The sequence below is a fragment of the Haemorhous mexicanus genome, chromosome 8, assembly GCF_027477595.1.
Source record: "Haemorhous mexicanus isolate bHaeMex1 chromosome 8, bHaeMex1.pri, whole genome shotgun sequence".
NCBI classification, from domain to species: Eukaryota; Metazoa; Chordata; class Aves; order Passeriformes; family Fringillidae; genus Haemorhous; species Haemorhous mexicanus.
The window spans coordinates 22,917,802-22,936,408 of record NC_082348.1 but is presented as its reverse complement, the minus strand read 5'-3'; the positions used below and the strand labels follow the sequence as shown (position 1 = coordinate 22,936,408).

At 36.3% G+C, this 18,607-nt stretch overlaps 1 protein-coding gene across 3 annotated transcripts in view; it reads left to right on the top strand.

Moving 5' to 3' along the window:
- Nucleotides 1-18,607, top strand: part of LOC132330616 (coiled-coil domain-containing protein 141-like) — a 44,872-nt gene that overhangs the window by 21,974 nt on the left and 4,291 nt on the right. For 2 of the 3 annotated variants that reach the window (XM_059853193.1, XM_059853194.1), the window contains exons 8-19: nt 3,429-3,623; nt 4,208-4,380; nt 4,725-4,866; nt 7,106-7,225; nt 8,439-8,630; nt 9,500-9,676; nt 11,135-11,314; nt 12,066-12,191; nt 12,772-12,960; nt 13,225-13,404; nt 14,194-14,343; nt 18,423-18,563. In XM_059853193.1, the coding sequence (XP_059709176.1) occupies nt 3,429-3,623; nt 4,208-4,380; nt 4,725-4,866; nt 7,106-7,225; nt 8,439-8,630; nt 9,500-9,676; nt 11,135-11,314; nt 12,066-12,191; nt 12,772-12,960; nt 13,225-13,404; nt 14,194-14,343; nt 18,423-18,563 (1,965 nt within the window). The remainder of the gene's footprint in view (nt 1-3,428; nt 3,624-4,207; nt 4,381-4,724; nt 4,867-7,105; nt 7,226-8,438; nt 8,631-9,499; nt 9,677-11,134; nt 11,315-12,065; nt 12,192-12,771; nt 12,961-13,224; nt 13,405-14,193; nt 14,344-18,422; nt 18,564-18,607) is intronic. The other variant, XM_059853195.1, reaches the window with a different exon arrangement.

Below are 18,607 nucleotides of genomic sequence, written 5' to 3'. Positions count from 1 at the left end.
ATAAAGCACTGCTGAATTTTAACCAAATAATCATTAATCTTCCCCACATTTCATTTTCACAGGCTATTCTTGTAATTTGCTGGCTGAATTAGAAATTAGGGCGCAAGTGCAGAAAGGAAAACAATATGCATTTTCATTTTGTGTAATAATATTTTTCATGGTTGAGTATCTAGGAAATAACTTCTAATAATAACACTTATTAAAATTTCACCTAAAAATTCTTCTCACATACATTATGTACTAGATAATTCATATATTTTTAAATTAATTGCCTTTTTAATGAGGTAATTTAAAAATGTTTAGCATTAAACATTTTTGTTACACATCCATGTGAATTACGATTTCGAGCATCTTATCTTTAAGCCTTCTGCATTTCTTACTACCAGCATGTTCAAGCAGAGGGAAATTAAATTCTTGAAGGGAGTATTACTGAGCATGTTGGTTTTGCTTATGATGTGCAGAAGAGTGGCCAGGTTGAAACTGCATGCTGAAATTGTAATTGAGAAAGCTGTGAGCTATGGGGCTTTGAGAAAGCTGTGAGTTGTAGGCATTGGTTTTTGCAGCACTGAACTGCAGATGTTGAAAACAGAATAAAGGAGGTACCTGTTCCAAAGCAGCATAAATAAATCTTTTCAAGTAACATTTCATATGTGTGCTGTAGCTCAGAGCAAAATATTTTGTGTAGTAGATATGCAGAGCAAGTTTAATTTTGCAGAGCAAGCAGAAATTTTTTTAAGTGGAAGTTTCCAGTGTCTGAACTGTTTTACACAATGTGGTTATTTACACAATGTGTTTATTTGCATGTATTGTTGCATTAAGTTGAACAGGAGAAATGGATTCTAAAATGGTTCAGAGGCCCTAAGAGAGGGATTTACAGGCCTAGCATCTAATTCATGGGACTGGGCTGAGAGGAGAAAGGAGAATGATTCAATATTAATATTTTCTCAAGCTGGTGTCTTATGTTGAATTTCACCTTGCTAAGAGGTAAAGCCCATAAAAACATTATCACTAGTTCGTAAAATTATCAAGACCAAAAACCAACCCAAGAGATCATAACCAGGGAAAAAAGCCCTCAACCCTCCCAGACTTTAAAAGAATCCTCCTGCCCCCCATTCCTGCAGGGACTTTCCCAGCTCCCCCCACCCGTTGCCACCAAGATTTGAGAGGAGGCACATTTGGGAGCTGGTGTTCCAACAAGGGTGTGCTGGCACTCCTTACCTGCTGCTGGTACATTTCTCTGCACCTTGACATGGCAAAGAAGAGCTGCTAGCACCACTTTGTGGCCAGATAATTTGTAACATATCTCAGCAATTTTCTGGGGGGGTGACAGACTTTGAATTATTTTTGCTCTTCCTGCTTGTTGATTTTATCAGCTCATTGTTAAGTACACTGTTACAGGCATTCACTGAACTTCCCAAACTACACATCATATGGTAATGGTCACAGCAGCTCACAACCCCCTGTGGTTTTCATTAGTGCCCACTACTTCTTTTGTAATTTGATAATATTAAAAAATATAATAAGATTATATTGGTAGTTATACTGCAATGTGGTTCTTGAAGGTGAAAGCCTTTTGAATATTCACAAGGACTGAATTATCAAAGTGCTGATGTATTCAATGAACCAGTGACAGGCAGATTTGGGGCTCAGAAAAAGGTCAGTTGTGGACATTTTTGCATATGAGAGAATAAGGTAATTTATCACACATTCTGAAAAAAAATGCATACTTTTTTGTTTAAATGACATGTTTTAAATGCTGCTTTATCTAATATATGGATCATGATCTGAAGTCAAATAAATGGGCTTCAAAGTTTTCTAAGCTTAAGCCTAGAACATTGCAGAGAAAAAACTTTTATAGAACTTCTCAGGTTTTGATTCAAAGTCCAAAAGTTTAATTGTGTGGACAAGAAAAGTCCATTATTGTGGGATAAATGTATCCCACAATAATTGTTTAATAACAAGATGAATTTTTAGATATTTCCGCATTTTTCCCCCAGACTTGTCCTGAATATTTTAGAAGGCAGAAAATCTTCAAGAATTTTAATTAAAGCTACAATATTTTTAATTCATCAGTTTTAAAATTCTTGAAAAATACCTGTTTAATCAAAGAACCTAGAAATGACTAATTTTCCTTGCTAAATGGAATAGTGAAAGCAAGTTTTTAAGACTTACTAGTGTGAGGAAAAGAATAGTGACAAGAGCTAAGGAGGCACATTCAACATGTCTTTGATGTGTCAGAGCAACTCACAAGCATCTCCTGGTAAATTGAAAAGTCAGAGTAAGAGCAAGCTGTGTGTTCCTTTCAAGGAAAATGAGTAAGAAATATGTTAGTGCTGACTGGCAGATGGTTATGAATTTAGCATGTTGAGGTCTGAAGAGCAGAAGAAGCTAACTAAGATTTTTCCACCGATTTTTTATGTCCTCTTGATGGAAAGCCTAGGCTTTTTATCTGTAGAAACATTTCCTTACAAATAGAAAGCTGAAAATGAAGCTGTCACTAGCTGTTTTGTAGAAAATTTAACCAAGTTTGAGGAATGTTTAAAGAGGATAGCAAATGAGTCTAACCAAATTTAATACCCTTAGGGAATGTGCAAAGTTGTAATGTTTGTGGAATGTTTTAAAATATAAATTACTATAATAAATTGGGATTTTGAGCTTGTGTGAAAACTTAGAGAAGAACCTTGCCTCAATATAAACGAGGCAGAGTTTAATATTATCTTTTAGATCACCTTAAAGCTGCTGTTGAGCATCTTGTACCAGCCAAATTTATCAATTTTGTTACAATGAAATACTCTTACGTGGAATAATTTCACTGTAAGATGATTAATTTTCTTATAATTCTTATAATTGTCACTACCACTAGAAAGGTTCATGATCAGATAAGGCAGAGATATTTTTTGAGTAGACTTAAGATTTTGTGTAGGAAATCAGGGAAACTGTGCAACAGAGAATGCCAAGGATGATGGCACAGCCTTCTATAAAGGAGGCTCATTTGGTTAAAGTGATTACCAGACATCTCTTGGCAGAAACTCTCTCACTACAAGCTGCTCTTATCTAGGCAATATTTTGATTTCTTCTTGATTAAATAGGTGGGGTTGTTGAAGGGCTGTTTGCCATGAGAGCGTGGCCTTACCAGGAGGTTTCTTGTCTTTGTCATCCTGACCATTTTCACAGCAGACACCTTAGTAACTGCTGTGAATCTGTGTCAAAGAATGTAGAATGCCACTGCTGGAAACTCTAATCACTAAAACCATGGTTTGCTGGGAAGCCCTTCCTAGTAGAAAAACTGCATTAAATAATGATATCTTTCATGCTTTTAGAAATACCCATTTTCCAATGCCTACATTATTACCACCCAGTATATTATTTTTCTATGTAATTGACTATTTTTCTATGTAATTGACTAAAGTGGATTTTTTTCCCACTAGGAGTGGAATTACACTGTGGAACAATTGGAAGGTGAAGCATTTAGGATCTTGCTTTCAGAGGACTATACAGAAAAAGAACATCTAAAACTTTCAAATCAGAAAATCTGTCTCTTGCAAGAAGAAGTGTGCTTGCACATGGAAGAAAGGAAAGCCCTTCTGCAAGAGGCCAATGACTTTTTTCATGCTGCTGGCAAGGTAGGTAAGAAGCCAAGTGTGTAATAATAACCTGACAATGAAACAATTAGTGTGCTCCTAAAGGCTGGTGGATGTGGGATTGTGCAAACAGTAGGCTAAGCAATTTGAAGTGGAAAATTACAAATCCAATTACCTTTTTCATATTAATTTTTGCCTCAAACTTCTATCCAAAATGGCAAATCCATTCCAAAATGTATTCTCTTTTTTATTTCCTTGAAGTATATTGAGTGCTCGGTTTCGAAATAAGGCATTTGGGAAATATTTTTTGCCAAGAATTGGGCTTTAAGGTTGTTTTCTGGGGACACCAGAAACAATGCCTATTCTTGCAGTGGTCTCCACAGGAGCCAATTATAATCAGTATTATTAACAATCTAACCTTTTTTCCAAAAATCTTTCAGTTAGAAGACTATTCAGAAAAGTTTATAATTTAGGGTGTCCAAAGACCAAATGTTCTTGTATTTTTTTGCAGGTTTATTTTTTTGAGATCATATAGATCATTGCAGAAGTTTTAGAAACAGATAATTTCCAAGGATAGTTCCAACAACACAAATATTGATAACATATGTTTTTCTTTTTCTCTTCAGGTACTTGATGGTCTTGAAAGTATTGAGAATTACCATAAAATCTCTATTTCAGAAGGCTTACATTTACCTATATTGGCACTGAAGTACAGGGAATTGCAGGAAGCAATTAAAGGTTGTACAGCCACTACCATGCAGAAGGGACAAACTTTAGTGAACAAAGCAGATTCTCACAGGTATTAACCTAAGTTTCTGATGAAACTATAATAATGAAAAAACTTATTTTGAACATGCCAGTTTTACAAAAATTCTTATGATGGATATAAATTTAAGTAAGAAATAATTTGATGGGTGGGGAGAAAGGGTTAATATCAAAACTTCAGCTGTTAATTGTATGAGGTAACTATTTTACAATCTATTTTTCTTGATTGTTTTTCTTTTAAGGGTAACAGTATAAAATTCATATGTTACTCATCATACAAATTAACAGAATGAGTATTGGGGTTTTTTCAAATCATAATCATTCTCTATGTGGAGCAAAAAAAGATAAATAAATGACAGTTCTACTTTTCTATTTTAGCTCTTGGGTGGCAGGAATTCAGAAAATGATGGAATATGTTCAAAAAAAAGTAGATCAGTTAAACAGCCACTGTCCAGAATATGAAGAATTTACTTTGAAGAAACAACAATGGATTGCCTCACTTGAAGATCATCTGAGCAAGGTACATCACAGATTCACAGCATGGTTTGGGTTGAAAGGGACCTTATGAACATCTCATTCCAACCCATCTGCCATGGGCAGGGACACCTTCCTCTAGACCATGTGGCCCAAAGCTCCTCCAGCCTGGCCTTGGATGCTTCTAGGGACAGGGCAGCCACAGCTTCTCTGGGCAGCACTCTGCCAGTGTCTTACATAGCAAAGAATAGCAAAGAATTTCTTCCTTGTACCTAACCTAGACCTACCTTGTTTCAGTTTGATGCCATTATCCCTTGTTCTCTCACTCCAAGTCACCCTTGAAGTTTCTTATAGGCCCCTTTAGGTACTGCAAGGGTCTCCTACAAAGTCTTCCCAAAGTCTCCTGCTCCCCAGGCTGAACAACTGCAGCTCTCTCAGGCTGTCACTGCAGGAGAAATGCTCCAGCATTCTGATCATCTTGGTGATGGTCATCATTGTAGCACATCTTCTTCTTAGTGCATTCATGAACAGTGCATTGCATTTCCATAATTCAGCTCTAGTGAATATTGAAGTGGAATCAAATAAAAAGAGTTTTAGAGAGAGCACAGTTGTAGTTAAAATGCTGAATGAGCTTATCAACACAAAGGAACCAAAAGCTGTTGTGAAAAAAATGAGCTGTTTCCACCAGAACATTTTACCAGGGATGTTAAATTAAGCATGGATTTGCTTGGATAATGAACTATTACAGTTTGTTCTTTTGGAAAAGAAGTGAGCAATCAGTCCTGTGACCCATAAGCAGGTTTCTTATACTGCTTCTGTCTTCTGTTTTATGTGGCTGAAGATAAAAATAAAAGCGTGGCAAAAATTGAGGTTTAATAAGCACGGTGACTGAACCACAGCAAATTTTCAGTGAATCTGAAGGAGGCTAAATTCTATTCACTATAAAAATTCCTTTTGTTAATTAAGGTATTGATGCATCGAGGACATGACAGCCCTCTTTGAATAGTACAACAGACTTTTAAATGACTTGTCAGAGCTGGACTAGACAAATAGCTCCTAAATAAGTTTCCACATGTAAATTCAAATTTAGAAAGTATAGTCTTTTAGCAAGGTTCATATGAAGGAAACCAAGAGTGTAGATGAAAAAAGTAAATCGAATTTAATGACTGAATAATTAAGTCTGCAATCTGATATTTTGTATTTGCATGGTTTATAATGAACCATTATCAATCAAATGTGAATTTAATTTGCTACAAACTGGCCTTCTTCCAGACCATTTATGTGTGTAGAAATGATGTCACTATCGTGTTGTGAATCTTAACCTAAAAGTTAAATTATGAAGGCAACCTTTACTTAAAATATAAACCTTAATTTGAACATAAGGTTTCAATGTGCTGTTTGTTCTAATCACTTTGTTCCCAGCCTTGAATTAGAGAATATTGTGTCATTGCAGTGAAGAGTGCTTGTTGCTATATTGCTACCAAGCAATACACTTTAAATCCCAGCTCTCTAAAGCAAAGCATCCCGAGGAACCTGGTGCCAAATTCAATTGCCCCTCAGCCTCATATAATAAAGTTGGAACCTCAATGAGCAGCCAGTTCTTAAGAAAAATGTTAAATGTAAATTCCCATGTCTAATAATAACCTTGTGTGTTGTGTCTGGTGTCATTTGCCTGTCCTCTTCATAATCTGTTTTGTTATTATAGTGCATACAAAATATCTTAGTGACAGTGGAAGGGAATTCCTTACATGTATCTGCACAAAAATAGGTCTCTTGCCCTGTCAGAGAAGCTTTAAATGTATTTTCTGAAAAAAGCCTGGAATAGAATCGAAATATTTCTGCCAGGGCTGTAATAGCAAGATTATAAGGCAGTTGTGCCATATTGAAATCACAAGTCTCAGATATTTAGGGTGAAGGAAAGCACTGTCAGTAAAATGAGAGCAAACAAGAAGGAGTTTCAATCACATCTCTTGAAGAAATAGTAGAGTTGCCTTCTTTTATATCGTAATTCCCATCTTTCTCTGAGTATACATGATATTAAAGTTTCACCTTTTCTTCATTTCTGCTCTCCATCCCACCATTTGGGGTTGAGGAGGCTGTGTGTGAGCCGCTGTGTGGTACAGTTGTCATTTGGGTTTAAACCACGACATTAAGCCTAGAAACACAATCTATGCACCCACAGAAAAGTGTTACCTCATTTTTTTTCCATATAAAGTGATATTTCATACTGGTTTATGATGTCTTCCTATATAAATTAACCATGTGAATAATATTTTCAAATAAAGGTGTGGCAGTCAATTAAAAAGCTCGGCCCGGTGCTCGCAGTTGGAATGGAGATTGGCTCCTATTTGTGTGAGTCAGAAAGGGTTTTGAACGTGCACCTTGAACTGGCTAAACAAACAAAGGTAAAAAAACCTTTCTGTGATGTCAAGTGCTTTTAGAAACAAATGCTTCCTGTATGTAATTCTAAATAAGGTGAGAGGGTGAGAGTTTCTTCTGAAGAAAATAGATCTATGGTTTGTTTTAAAACTGTAGTTAATGAACAAAAAGATAACATTCCAGTGGTTAAATCACTGGTTTTCTTCACTGTCTCTATCTCACCGTGTGATTTGCAGGATCTTCCTACCAACCCTCAATAGAAAGACTCTTCAAATGTGGATTGCTACTCCTGCGTGAAGCACCAGGTTTAAAAATTGTCTAGACAGCCAGAATCAGAGAAAAACCTCCTTGTGGTTTATTGTACCAAATATAAGGGATGAACTGGCAAAATAGAAAAAAGTAATTCCCATTTAGAGGAGCTGTGAAGAGGGCTGTAGAGAGATCCAATGGTCATGTTGGGAGTGCAGCCATTTGAGGAGAGCACTGCAGCACTCAGTCCTGTCACACGTGAGGCTCTTTTTAAGTCACATCCAGGGACTTTCCCACTGCCACAGCAGCCCTGCACTATCTGGAAGTGGGTTAAAACCACTTGAATCCCTTCCATAGCCTTGGCATGGGTACATATTTCCGCCTAAGCTGAACTAGATGGCAGTGTGTATTTTAGGAGTATCCTATGTATTTTCAGTAGGTAAAATTCCATTACTCCTGCAGAGCTCCTTTTTGTTTTAGGCAACAGCTTATGGGGTCCAAGGGATGGATCTGTACAGTACCTGTGGAAATAAATAAAACAATTCTGGAGAGCACATCATAAAAATATTAAAATCTCAGCAGATAAGCAAGAACACCTTTTTGTTCCTCAAGACTTTATAATAGTTTTAAGTGTCTGTTCTGCCAAATTTTTGCATGTCGGGGTGTTGCTTTTGTTTGCTGCAGTGTCTACTTTGCCCAGACAGATATATATATGAATAAACTCTTTTAACTATTCACCTCTTCTAACTATTCCTTCTGGGAACTGTGATATGCTAGCTTTCAAAACAGCTATTTCAATAACTACACCTATCATTTTTAAGAAAGAAATGGATATTTCTGAGATTTAGTCTCTCTTGTGAGCTCTTCTTCAAGCAAGTAAATTACACATAAAAAAGCAATCCTAAGGAAAACTAACAATGTGATATCAATATTCACAAGTCCTTTCCAGTCATTATATTTTTTTTTTTCTCTATGCTTCTGCCTTCAAAGGAAACTTCATGTGAACTGAAAGCAGCTGAGGGAATCATCAAAAATATGGAAGAGTTGGAACCTGAGCAGGCGGCGGCTTTTTCTAGCAGAGCTGACTTTCTGAGTAAAGAGCTGAAAAAACTTGAAAAAAATATCAGTTCAAAGCTAGAAATTCTAGAAACTTATGTGGCCTTTTTACAGTCAGCTGTAGAGGTATGGGTTACTTATTTATTCTCTAACTAGACTGTAAAAATCTTAAAATTGAAAAATTTGCTATTATTGTAGGAAGGATTGTAATTGATTTTGATTTTTCTCCTCTGTACATGCGCCCTCTCATTATATACATAACAAAAATACTTCCATATAGGTATTCTGAATATCAAATTTACTGATTTGCTTCATATAACGTTTGAAAATGTCCTGTGATATGTTCATAGGGATCTTTGTTGCTGTCTTACACTACTTCCACTGGCATGCTAATTCATATGATTGTATTTAAAAATGAAATAAGAAGCAGCTCTAGGTCAAATCATAATCAATTCAATACCAATATAATTTTGGTAGCTGTGCTAATGGTGTCCAGGACAGGTAATTTCCATTTGATTTGGATTCCTTTTTAAGATTCTATAAGATGGTAGCTGTTCTTTAATAATTAGAAAGAAATTGAGGACAGAATGGAACTTGTCAGGCAAAATTAGCCATAGGATTTATTTATTTATTGCATGATAAACGACAAAAAATATTGTATTACATCTACTTCTGATTATTGCTAACTTCAGTTACTTCATATTAAGCAGATGAGTGAAAATCAGTGCATTGATAGACTGGTAAATAAAATCCATGTAAAACTATAGGATAGAAATTGAGCTAATTGCTGCCACCTGTCTGTTTGCCAACTACTGGTTGGCAAGTTACTTAAAACTATTTTATTATTTGGTGCTTGTAATCATTTTAGAGACTCATAGATCTTAAAATTAAGAGAAGATTCAGAGGGGGTATTCAAATCATATCTCTAAATCTTCTGATTATAGCACCTCAAGTTTTGGTTGGTTTTTTGATATTTATTTAATGTCTTTCTATAGGTGAATGATGATATTAAAAATCTGAAGGAATTCTATAACTCAAAACCCCTACCAACAAACAGAGAGACTGAAAATAAAATTGCAATAGAGTCAGCTAATACTCAGTGGCAAAATACTATAAAGAAGACTTTTTCCACTGAAAATATGGGTTGCTGTTTTCTTAATTTGGTAAATGTGGTGAGTATGACCTGATAAACCATTTTGAATATTTTATACTTGCCTGTGATGAGGTCCAATCCTAATTCTGTGCCTAATGGGCTGTGTACCTAATTTTAAAGGGGCTAATGCTGATACATACTCAGAAGAAGAAAGTATTTGAGTGCTTATATTAAAATAAAAAGTTTTGTGGTTAGCAATGACAGAGCCCTTATTGACCCAATCCATGCATAAAAGTGTAATACATGCTCCTATCTTTTTGTTTCATGATGGAAAGCAGCAGATACTCAAGCACAATATTAAGGACAATATTAATATTAAGCAGGGAGTCTTTACTGACCGAGTGTATGGGTTCTTCTGAAGAAGTGGATGTTGGAGCTACTTCCTTGCAGACAATCTTTCCCAGTGTCTTTACATTCTGTCCAGCAGCTACACTGCCTAGGCATCCCTGTTTAATGTTCCAACTACACTTGGTGAGGTGATTGTTGGAGCTGTGCAATCATTGCCTAAGCTACACCTCCTCAAGCAATCCAAATTAATGAGGCCAGCCTGAATACCCAGCTGTTCTTTCTGCTTCTACAGGACACACCAGGGAGCAGTTAGACATTAGGCTGGGAGGGGGGAGGTGCTGTTGGTAAACTACAGCAGGATAACAAGGTGAATTGGAAAAAGCAGCTGAGGCAGGGAAGGTGCTCAGGCTGTTAGTGTGGCTGCAGGGTGTGTCCCTGCTGGACGCTGCCAAGCAAAGGTAAGGCAGTCAGAGTAATGACAAAGTGACTTAAAACCTTGACACATCTGCAGACATTTCCTCCCTAAACACCTGGATATGTGTCGTCACCATATTTTCTACTTCTCTGTTCCTATGATGTTCCCAGATTGTAGCTTTTAAATATCTGGAAGATATGGATCATACTGGTAATTTACCTAAATTGCTTCTCTTAGAAAAAATAAAAGAATTAAATGGGAAAACGTCATTACCCAGTTTTCTGATATTTCTCATAGATGTTCTACTGGAAAGAGGTAAAAATACCAAATATTCAAATACTAAACACTTTAGCCCTCCTGTTCTTCAGTGCTGCTTTGTTTATCAACACAAAGGGGTGGTATTTTCTTCACCTACTTTGTTTTCCAATTGCTATTTATTCTCCAAAAGGTCATTTTGGTCAGTTCTGGTAAGTCAGAAATTCTTTTATTCTGTCTGAGTATGAAACAGACATCAGATGGCAATAATTCAGTCATTACTGACCTGTTCTCTGCTTTAAACTCCAGTTTTTGACATATGTCCTCAATTTAAAAATTCTGTCAATCTGTGCCTATTTCTAAACAATATTAAGGGAAGAGTGTATTTAAAAGTATAATTTTTTTTAAAAGCAACACTAGAATAGTTGGGGTTTTATTAAACTTTGTTTAAAATTATGAGGTTTTAATTGTATGTTATAAAAATATGTGTGGAAAAAATTGTGTCTGTTTATTTGCCAGGTAAATGAGAGGTTAATATTAGAAGTAGAAAAATCGATAAAAGTAACAGAAGATATCATTATGAACCTGAATAAAGAAAGGAAAGAGCTGACTGATCTTTGGGCAATCTGGAATTTTAAAGTTACTCAAGTAAAACCCATCAATCAACAGTGTCAGATATTTCAAGAACAACTAAAAATCGTAAGTAAAATAGCTAGGAAGAAAGCAACTGTGGCAAATATTTCTAGATTGTTATTAGCTTGTCTGTGGCTCTCTCATCAACTATTATTGGTATTATTTAATAAAGAGTGATGGTCAGTTCATAGTCTGTTCTCTGTTATGTCAGTCAGTCAGCAGGAGCCATGAAATGGTTTTGATTTTTTTTCCCTTCCTCAAATGCATAGAAGTCTCAGTCTCCATTTCCATTTCTAAGTTTTAATGGAGTTTAATAATGCTTTACCAGCAGTGATTTTTTTATTCTTTTTAAAAGCATCATTTTTTTGAGACTGAAGAGCTGCTAACCCAAACTGTGTCCTAACCATTACTACACTCAAGTCCAACCAGGTTAGTGCAGAAAGAGAATTGAAACCTTCTTGGCACAGGGAGAGTGTGCAGTGTTCCTTAAAAGAAACACTAGCTGGGCTAGTAGCAGAACCAGGAACACCAGCTATTCTTGTAGCTGCTGTATCTCTAGTGCAGCTCAGCAGCACACCAGCACATCTGTTATCTCAGAAATCCTGTGTCTGTGGTCCTGCAGTCCTGGCATCTGAGTCGCTTTTTCATGCTGTCTTAAAGATATCTCATCACCCTTGTCACTCAGAGGGGCTTTACTGACAGCCCTTGGGTGCCTGGTTTGAGGAAGGTTTTGTTACAAATTTAGCTTTGACTTTAAATTTGGAGTTTTTAAAATTTATTGCAGTTAGAAATGCTGAACTTTTTGATTCTCTCTTAGACTACTCGTGGATTAGAGATTCTTCAAGAGGCCCTCCAGCTTGCAGTACCAGTTGACCTTGGAAGTGACCTTTCAATTGTTCTGGAACTACAGAAAAAGCTGAACCAAATGAAACCACACTATGAGGTGAGAAACCAAGCTAGTGGAGCGAGGGGTACATCAAAATCTCTTTTTGGTCCCATAAAGATCCACATCTTCATTGACTCCAGTCGCTCTGTCTGGAGTTGAAGTGTTTTATGTTTTACAACAGTTTCCCAGGAGGAGGGGTTTGTGAGTGTTTATAAGGTAGGGGCAAAGAGATTTTGCCTTCAGTGTCCAGAGAATGTCTTGTGCTGTGTTAGCTGTGTATTCAAGGGACACACAAGCACTGGGGTGGTGGAAGTACAAGGAGAGCATCAGCTCCAAGATTTGGAATTTAGGGCAGGTCAGAGGCTGAGGTACCTCATAGTGGCCTTTCTACCTCCTGGAATTCTGTCTCTGGGTTGGAGCACTTCACTCTGCCATTTCCTTTTAATTCTGTTTGACTTGTTTTCATGCAAGGCTGGGTGATAGCTGAGATCAAAAAATACAGAATGTAGTGTTTTAAAGTGCAGGGCATTGACTTCTCCCCAAGGCAATTTACCATTGTTAGGTGGTTATTTCATCAAATGTAAAGGAAAAATTACAATGTTTGTGCAAACTGAGTAACTTCTTTGATTTTTCTTAGCAACTGAATGCTGAGCTTGAGTACCTGATCAAATTGTTGGAATTACCAAGCCAGAAAGGATTTCCTGTGAAAGAGAATTCTGAGAGAATAAGTGAGCTTATTCATTTCCACCAATCAGTAAAGGATGCAATGATAGAATACGATGAGATTTTCAGCAAGACAGTCAAATTCCATCACATTAAAGAAGAAGTGAGTAAAACATTTCAAAACATACATTCTTACCATTGTAGTTAAGCTCTCTTTGGTTTTGGTTCCTGTTGCTTTTCTTTCGTTTTCACCAGAGAAGTAAGATTAATCAGCCTGGTGATCAAAATTAAAATCTTGGATCTAAAACTGCATGGCTCGATTGAATTTAAAACTCAGATCTGAAACCAATTTTAATTAATGAAACTCAAGGAAAAAAAATTAAGTTATTTTAAACAGACAGTGATTATTGGGTTTTGTATATTTCAGCTGGAATGTCTATCAAAATTAGGAGAACTGGATATTCCTGAAATATATGGGGACCCTGAAAATGTGCACCAGGCTAAAGCCTACCTTGTGAATTCTCAGGAGAAACATGCACATATTAGACAGCTGTATACTCTGCTTATTACCCAGGGAGTGGATATCTTGTCTGCAGTGCAGCAACCTGTGAGTATAAGTAGAATGATTTACAAAATCAAGGATAAATATGAAAGATCATTGGGCTTATCTAGCTGAATTTTAGATGTGCTAATATGTATTACTACTCTGAGGAAAGTACAGAGAGAGCCTTAAGGAAATTAATCTTAAAATATTGCTTGGACAAAAAACACAAGCCATAATTTACTTTAGTGTGTTTTGTGAAGTTCAAGGCCCTGATGGCAATTTCTTGAATCTCTCCATTACAATCCTGCTATTTTGTAAAGGTTGCTTTGCATATTTATTCTCCTTTAAAGAAAGGATAACATAGGAACAAAAGAGAACATGTGGTAACAGTGCTACCTTATCAGTGGATTCAAGAAGGATTTGCATGACAGGATGGATATCAGTTTAGAAAGGAATTATTTATTCAGGGAAGAATTTTCATTGTCCTGTATTCAATCACTTACTAAGAAAGCAAGGCTTTCCTGATGATTTGGCTAGATCATTCATATGGCAGTCTGCTCTTCAGACACCATAAACTGATGGATGGCAGAAAGGAGCTGTTCTCCAGGTGGCAAAGGACTGCAAGGGGTCACTGTCTCTTTGCTCAGAGAAGACACAATGTTGACCCAAAACTACTCCCCAGACTACGAGTGACTGAAACTTCTATGTCCTTCTTCCAGCAGAGGTTTAAAAATTTACTCTAGCCCATTGTGGCTAGCTGTGCATGTTCTGCCTCAATAATTTTCATTTTGGATTGGTTAAATCAATACATTTCCTGAGACTGATAAATTTCCATGTCTCTTTCCTCCTTAGAATTGTTTGAATGTTTCTGTAAAGAATCTGAAGCAAGAACTTGCTAGATTTGAGTGTGATAGCATAAACTGGAGCTCCAGAGTTGATAAGTATGAGGAAGAACTGTCACAGTATTTCCAACACTGCACCACTCAAGAGGATATAAATGAGGTAAATGAGATGAATCCCAGCTCACTGAGTGACTGCTGAAAGAGCTGTTGTGTTCTATAATATACATTACTGTTTACCATTCCCCTAAAAGCTTCATTTGTATACAGAAAAACAGACTTTCATTTCAGCAGCAACTTTGGATCTACACAGCAGCAACAGCAATCTGTGGTTCATGGCTCTGCTCTTCAGGATTCTATCAAGCTGTTGGGCTGGCAATAAAAGACTTTCACTGTACCAAGAGGACTGGAAACAGAGCAGCTACATTTTCTTTGGCTTTCAGCTCAGTCAGCTTCATCTGAAACACGAGTCTTTAAAACATTTTCCTATGAAGCTAAAGTTTGAAACAAAAGTAGAATTTGTAGGTGTTGCGGCTGTCAGGACTTTGGAAAGAACTTTCAGTGTTTCAATGAAAAGTTCAGAATAATCTAGAACTAACATTTTTTCAGAAACAAAATATATGCTTGAAAAACTGCTAGGAGGAAAGGAAATGTTCATTGTCACAAGAGATTAGAATTAGCATTATGGAACTGAGGTTAAGAATAGTTTCTCAGGTAATATGACTATCAATGTAACATCTTGGTAGGCCAAATACAAATTAATTCACAAATTAGAAAGTTACATTCATTAGATGTCTCTAAAAAAATTAATTTAGGAAAGAAACATTTTAAAGAACTAACTTTCCCAGACTGATACATTAAAATAAGAGGCTGATGGGCTCTAAACTTGATATTCTGTAAATTGCACTCCTCTTGTACTTCCTTGCATCCGTGAGGTACAGAAGGTGGATTGTGAGCTGGAAGGATTTTCACATCAATGTTCCCCATAGCATGAAGCATATGTAATAAAAATATTACATAGGAATATATTCTTATTGGTTAAATTAAAATCTGTCATCCCCAAATCTAATTAAATTATGTGGATAAACTAACTGAAAGATACTAATTTGGCATGTGGATACCTTTTTCTTTTGGTTCCCTTTGTATTATAGGTTAGCATAGAAGATGAAGGTATTTCCTAAACAAATATTTGGCTAATGTGCCTGTATATGCATTAATATACTGCCATTTTCTTTTTTTTTTTTTTTTCCATTAAGTATTTCTAACTAATTCTGTTTAGGGATCAAGAAATCCAACACCAGACTACTTCAGGACTATTATTTATGAGTATTACTTTCAGTATTTTAAATTCTGTCAATTTTTCCATAAGGAATTGAATATTGCTAGTATGCTTGTAGGAATATTGCTAGACTTGTCTAAACTACAATTTATTTACTATCTACTGTGTCTAAGCAAATAAATATTTCATGTGCCAGCAGCAAGCAGCAGCTGTTCATGGCTGTCACGTAGTAAACAGCCAACCAGATAATTTAGTAGTGATTTACCAGTTTACAGAGCAAACTTTAAAGCTGACTGAAAATATTTGGGATTCTGCTGTAAACACTTGCACTAATTTATGTTTGATGTGATTAAATTAGGTGTGTAAATACAGCATGGGAATGAGGGCTTAGGACTCAGTGGTGTTTGAAGAGGTCCTTAGAGGACGTAGCAGGTTCCCTGTGTTTGTAAGGTATTGGTGCTTCTATAAGAAACAAGGAAACAAATGCTGACATTTTTAGACAAGAATATATAGCATGAGTTTTAAACAGCCTTGGAGGAGACAGGAGTAAAATGCATGCCTTTTCTGTGCCTTCTCTAATTTGAAGAGAATTTGAAAAGGCAAAAAAAAAGTGTATATATCCTCAACATCTTTGAGAAGAATGAGGAAAGCTCATCTTTGGGATCTTTCTTTGCCAGCTGGGGGCTTTTATTTTCACAAGGTAGTTTGGGCTGCAGCCTCTGAAGAGCTGCACTTCCAGTGTGCTCCATTGCAGTCACTTGTGAGCCCAGCCTCAGGTACATTGATACACTGGATACAGGAATGCTGCACTGGATCTGTTCAGGACATTCTAAGGGACACTGTTAATCACCCGTGATAGCTTTTGCAAGGAAAAAGCCTTCTCTTGAGGTGATCACTTTAAAAATAACATTCATGCATGTCCACGTGAAAGTTGTCAACCCAAGAGCAGCAGATCCTGAAGCAGGTTCACAGCTCTTCCCAGTCAGATTTCTTCTTCACCATGTCTTTATTTATATGCTGATGGAAAGATATGACTGGAAATATGGGTTTTAGCCATAAATGGCAATGAGCTATCTTTATTCACAGGTCAGTAGGAACTGATATGTAGTCACATTTCTTACCTTGTAATTCATTCTGATTGTTGCCCCAGGAATCTAGTAATCATTAATGACTTGAACAGATTTTTTTTTTTCCCCTTTTTGTTTTACTGTTTCTTAATCTTTCTGACTGAAAATATGTTTTCAACAACCTGCTTGTTGGGGTGTTTTGATTATTGATGCTACAAAACGTTTTGTATATGAATAGAAAGGAAAAGGTAAGAGATTAACAACATTGAAGTTTCTTCTAGAGTGGCTCACACAGAAATCAAAGCATTTACTGGAATGGCATTGGTAACAAAAATTGTTTAAAGCATTTTAGAACTTGAATTTTCCATTTATTTTGTGGCCCTGTGATAAATTGAAGCAACTGGTACTTAAACCCCTCTCCTCCACTGCCATTCTCCACCCATGACAGGACAACTATAGTTAGGAACAGCTGCTTGACTAAAGACTATGACACAATAGAAAAGGTACAAAGCTCCAATAAAGTAGTGGGCTGAAGTTCCTAAGCACATTTGGATGCAGAGTCCCTTCAGTATTTCTCATTTAATCTTGCAAAACTGAGACATGTTTAGATCTCTAAAAACTGGAAGCCCCACAGTGCCCTTGGTACAACTGCTGCTGATAACAGGAGCTGTGCAAATTCATTCTGGTGCACAAGCCAGAGCTGAATCTGCTTTTCCACTGAGGCTAAAAGAGAAGAGTGACAGCAGCTGCAGACCTTTGACACACAAGCCATCATATCTGAAACAAGGAGATCTAATTTCACAGACTGCTATGAGGAGAGCCTCTGGCCTTATAAACTATCACTGCTCTTCTGTATGTGCACAAGCCAGTGAAATGAACTGAAATAAACTCTTGTTCATCTTTTCCTTCCCACAAACTTGAAGCAGCAAATAAGACTCTTGTTTTCTGAATAAAAAAATATTGTTGTGCAGAAGTGATTCTATTAACAGAGGGCTTTTAGATGGATTTTATTATTCTGTGTACTTAGGCAGGATAAAGAGCTTAAACTAATTGGAGATCACAGGGCCAGTGGTAGAATTCCTTTCCTTTCCATTACACTGAGTGAGCACCATCTGTTTATTCACTGCTGAAATAATGTGGCAACATCCCACTAGATGAAATGAAAATGAAAAATATATCCCTTGATGGATTAACATTAGTATATAATAATAACAATAATAATGATTGATTGTTAGCTGTTCCAATAACAGCGGCTGCAAAATAAGCCTTGGTTACTCCCTGGGTTCTTTGGCAAGAGGGAGGAGGGGGTGCAGGGTGAAGTCTGTAGGATTTTTTAATATTAGAAAAGCCACAAATACATATTTAGATACCCAGTTGTGGATATAACCTGAACTTGGTAGCACTAATTTCATTTGTGTGTCTGGAGGAACAGATCCTAAAGCATTAGAACTTCTGCATTTCTTCATGTCAGTGGCTTTAAATAAATGTACTTTTACATAATTTATTTATTATTATTATACATTATCCTAAAAGCAAAATATTATCTACCTAAAGGACCTGAAATTGTTAAAATCAATATTTTGGTCATTTTAATATTCTTTTATTTCAAAATTTATGAATTAATTACAAATAGCTTGAAATTTTTTTTTGCCCCAGTTATTCTGGAAACATTTTTCATTCAGAATGCAAAAACATTGATTTAACAAGATTATGAGTTTCCACTACTGTAAAGAAATTCTGACAACTTAAGGATGCTTTGAGATGGCATAGTATTACTAACTTCTGCATTAAATTTTCAGTGTTTAAATTGTCCATTAAACAGCTCTTGAAAAAACCTAAAGTGATGCGTGCTGATGACCTTTTTTTTTACTAACAAATATGTTTACACTGTTGCAGCTCAGAGAATCATTTAAGGATCTGAAAAAGAAATTCAACAATTTGAAGTTTAACTACATGAAGAAAACTGAAAAAGCTCGAAATCTGAAAGTACTCAAAGTACAGATTCAGCAAGTTGATACATATGCAGAGAAGCTACAGGTAACAGAAAATCCAGGCTTAGTAAAGGCTTCACCAGTTGAATT